Source organism: Zea mays, chromosome 3 (assembly GCF_902167145.1).
Source record: "Zea mays cultivar B73 chromosome 3, Zm-B73-REFERENCE-NAM-5.0, whole genome shotgun sequence".
Taxonomy (NCBI): Eukaryota; Viridiplantae; Streptophyta; class Magnoliopsida; order Poales; family Poaceae; genus Zea; species Zea mays.
The window spans coordinates 36,491,482-36,496,014 of NC_050098.1; the positions used below are offsets into that span (position 1 = coordinate 36,491,482).

A 4,533-nucleotide genomic window follows, 5' to 3' on the forward strand; every position below is an offset into this window, starting at 1 on the left:
AACTGCCTGCCTCTCGTCTAATTATGTTGCAATACTGGCTCTAGTGGGTAGTGAGGGGGCAAGACTGAGCAAGACACCAAGGGTGTGTTTGGTTGCGAGACAGCCAGGACAGAGACGTCCCCTGACGTCCTCTTTTGTCTCTCTAATTTTGAGGGATAACTGGGAACAACACTGAGATAGTCATGTCCCAATATTTGATCCTGAGCCAAATAATCTTATTTGAGGGATTGTCTCATCCTGTCCCGTCCTGTCATTGCAACTAAACACACCCCAACAGAGTCAGTGGGGATCACAGTCCGAGATGCTGGAGACAGAGACGAAGTGCTCTGGTCCAGATGGAAGGAAGGTAGGGATGCCATGTTGGCAGAACCCTGCTACATGTGCCAATGATCCACAAAGATGGTGCCAAATGTCGTAACAAAGGTACCAGGGTACCAAGAGGTGTTCGATGATGGATTGGTGCGAGCAGGGAGTGAGTCCCGAGTAGCATAGAGTATGTCTACAAGGTCACATCATCAAGAATCTAACTCAGAAAAGTAGAGGTTTGAACCGTAGTGTGGGTAATACTTTATGTCCACTTATTGATCATACATTGTTGTATGTGGATGATACACAAAGGTACCAGCTCTAATTTGGTGAGCAATAATGCATCCTCTAGGGTGTCCCTGAGCCTCGAAGGGGAGTACACGGCCAAGGTCATAGATAGTTGTATATGGATGACACACAATTTGGTGAGCAATAATACCTCTTCGGGTTTATTTGGGATCAAAGGTAGTGGAGTGGATTAAGGGGGCTAGAATCCCTCACTACTCAATTTTAAATAGTGAGGGATTCTAGCCCCCTTAGGGCCCGTTCGCTTCTTTCGGAACGACGGGCCGGAATAATTCCCTGTCAAAACTATTCACTAATTTATATAGTTTTTGATAAGCCGGAACAATTTCAGCTGTATTCCAAGCTAACCGAACGGCCCCTTAATCCCCTTCATTACACTTTATCCCAAACAAGCCCTTCTAGTGTGTCCCTGAGCCCCAAAGGGGAGTACGCGGTCAAGAACCTTAGGATACATGTTCCACACTGTCCTAGACACATGTGGCTTCGAAGGTTTACAACGTTACACCATCAAGTGCCTTGGGTGTGAGAGATCTTGAGGGCTTATACCGTTATGTTATGTGCTCCGCGATACAGGGTCCTATAGGTTTATAGTGTAAGATGCATCGGAGAGACCCAGAGGGCTTGTACGGTTGGAACACGAGACGCCTATGAGTACATGTCATGTGATGCTGATATGAAGATAGTATAGGGTATACTCTTGTATAAACCAATTCAGAGCCACCTATCTAGTAGGGATAACGGAGATCTCTAGGCCATACATGTTCAAGAGTAGTGGTGTCGTGCTTATGGATCTAAAAGCAAGCATTTTATATTAGCATATTTGAACATGTCTTGGCAGTACACATGTTCAAACATTGAGTCGGATCAAGTTCAGGTTAGGTCAAGTTTAGGTCTAGAGATGGCAACGGGTAAAAACTCGATGGGTATTACTTGCCCAAACATATACCCGCGAAGAAAAGATATGCCCGCTAAAAAACTCATACCCATGACGGGTATAAAATTTTACCCAAACCCATACCCACGCGGGTTTCGAGTACCCGACGGGTTTCCCATACTCACTAACATCAACATAAAAAATAATTTATCATGTAAATAACAATCAATACATTAATAAGCTAGGATAAAAGGAACAAGTGATAACTAATTTTAGCTTAAAATTTGTTACATGAAATTTATTTCAACTAGAACATATTCAATTAATAATATTATGAGATATATTTATAAGGAATGCTGATTTTAAGGCGAGTTTTAAAAACCCATGAGTTTGCGGGTATGGGTAGTGGAAGAACAAACTCATGCCCACGTACCCGTTGGGTTTCCATTTGAACCCATTAACAAACCCATGGGTACAGAAATTGACCTAAACTTATACCCTAATAGAGCAAAAACCCACCGGATTTCGGGTAGCGAGTACCCATTGCCATCTCTATTTAGGTCAGGTCATGATTTATTTAGTCCGTGCATAGTGTTAGGTCGGGTTAGCCCGTGGCTCACTATTGAACACATTGGGTCGGTTTATTTTATTGAGTCGAGTTTTGGAGCAAACATCATGATCTATACCTGACCATTGGATTGTATGGGTCCTTCCCGTCCTTTATATTGGTCGGTTAAGTTTTCTTTTGGACGGGTCGGATTGCGTGGCTTATCTACTTGCAGGAATCAAGGATATATATTCCTTTCTATTTCCTGAGGTGCTGAGGAAAGGGTAGTAAAAACAGGAGTAGCGCGTGTTTAGGTCAACGACCGGGCGGTGATGCTGCCAGTGGTAGACTGGTAGGCGGTGGTACCGTGGCAGGCTAGGCGCGTGGGACCAACCAAGTAATACCCACCGGCCAGGTTCTCTTCACCAGCCAAGTACGTACCATCGATTTGCAAGCCCACGGGCGTCTACCAAGAGATCTGTAGGGGTTCTCGCTGTAGCAATACTGTACACCACTACTAGGGGTGGATATTGAGCTGGCTCGGCTCGACTCGTTATGTTAACGAGCTAAAGATCTAACTCGGCTCGACTCATTTGACAACTCGAGCTGGCTCATTTAGCTCGCGAGCCAGCTCGATAATACCATGTCTAGTGTCTACGAACAGATATAAAATCATGTAGCAAAAGAAAAGGAGATCTATTTAGAAAAAAGAATAGATTTTGCAACTTAATATTTCACACTCAACAAAGAACAAAATTAACTATAGTAGAGTACAAGATTAACTATTTTGGATCGGAGATTATTGTGATTTGACTAATTACTTCAACTCGTTTGGCTCGCGAGTCAGCTCGTGAGCCAGTTCGATCTGGCTCGTTAATACAAGCTCAACTCGTTACAAATTATAAACGAGTCGAGTCGAACCACTATCAAATCGAATCGAGCGAGTTAACGAGCTACGTGTTTTTCGTCCAGCCCTAACCACTACTGCTTGTTTATACAGGGATAAACACCACCTTTCCGCTCGTTTATGTTCAATAAAAAAAGATATATTTTGTCCGATGAAAAAAATACAGCATACTGCATACAAGTTCACCACGTAATCGAGATGACGTGAAAGGTAGGACAAGAACCGGAAGAAACTGTAGCTTTTATTAGTATAGTATAGTACGTACTAGCTGTAGCTGTAGCGACTAGCGAGTACGAAAAGGTAGCGAAAGGGCGAAACCCTGCTCCTCGGAGGAAGTACATCTGATATATAGGAGGAGCACAAGAGAGCAGGCCATCCAGCCCACACACGGCGGCGACCACCGACCACAGGCCGCTCTTCTCCCGTTGGTCGGACCCAAAACGACCCAGCGTCACATCTCATGGCACAGCGACCCGCACCGAGAAGACAGAAGACCTCGCTCGCGCTCTCCCAAGAACGTTCCGGGCGTCGCAGAGCGCGGCCGCACGCGCGCGTGGCTCAACACGCCGTTCGCCACACGAACCCCCAGCCCCCACCTCGTCTCACCCTGGTACGGTGCGCGTATGTCATACGAGACGAGGCGGAGCAGGGTGAAGGGAGCCGGGGCCGCTCAGGCCCGGGCGTAGGTGCGGGCGAGGTGCGCGGCGCGGAGGTCGGCGGGGTCGACGGCGGCGGCCCAGTTGGCGGGGCGGTAGTGGCCCGTGACGGGGTCGGGCACCCACGAGCCCTCGGCGGCGGCGGCGGCGGCGCGCCCGGCCTCCTTGGCCTCGCCCGCGGCCGCGCCCTCCGCCGCGCGCCTCATGGCCCCGGACGCCGCCGACGCCGCGTAGGCCCTGGCCCGGGGGACCAGCGACGCGAGGGCGAAGCGGGCGGAGGTGCCGGAGAGAGACAGAGCCATCGGGCCAGCTGCTGCTGCTGCTTGGGCAGGCAAAGGATTGGCTGGTGGCGCTCCGCTCTGCTCTGGTCTCAGCCCCCCGTGCTCTGCTTTGCGGCGCGTGTGAGCCGGCCGGTGTGGTGTGGTGTGGTGGAGGATGAGAGCGGAGGAGGGGGCGGGGTTTATAAAGAAGAGCCTGGGGGCTGGGAGGGAGGCGGAGGGGGAGCTGGAGGTGGGCTGGTGCCGGTGCGATAGGCAAACGGGCCACCCGGGTTCCCCGCGCTTTTTCTCGGATCGCGACGGGCCTCGGGAACCGGGAAAGCGTCAAAAGCGGTGGCACGTGCGCGGTGGCAGGAAACGGCGCCGCGGGTTCACTGCTTGTGTTTGAGTAATCGAGACGTCGTCGTCGTCGTCATCACCCTTCGATACGGTCGCGTGGTTTGGAAAGTCTCGCTGCTGCAGATCTGTGCATCCGTTCGGCCGGCGTTGCGCGACGGGATCGTAGGGACGGACAACGCCCGATGCCGACGGGTCCGCTCGGAAGGAGCGAGCGAAATTGCCTACTCCAGCCCCCGTCCTCCTCTGCCCGTATGTTTAATTTTCTATTTGTAGAGTATGAATATAGGGGTAAAAGAAGGTGGCAGTGGAGCAGTCCTAAT

General features: G+C 50.3%; 1 protein-coding gene across 1 annotated transcript; it reads right to left on the reverse strand.

The window, feature by feature from the left end:
* Positions 1-3,175: 3,175 nt before the first annotated feature.
* Positions 3,176-4,030, reverse strand: LOC100283996 (uncharacterized). Its single transcript, NM_001156894.2, has one exon. It carries the CDS (start codon positions 3,896-3,898, stop codon positions 3,611-3,613), a length of 288 nt encoding a protein of 95 aa, NP_001150366.1. The 5' UTR covers positions 3,899-4,030; the 3' UTR covers positions 3,176-3,610.
* Positions 4,031-4,533: the final 503 nt, after the last annotated feature.

Bases quoted from the DNA above. Each gene is read 5' to 3' on its own strand.
- LOC100283996 (NM_001156894.2), bottom strand. From the start codon at position 3,898: ATGGCTCTGTCTCTCTCCGGCACCTCCGCCCGCTTCGCCCTCGCGTCG.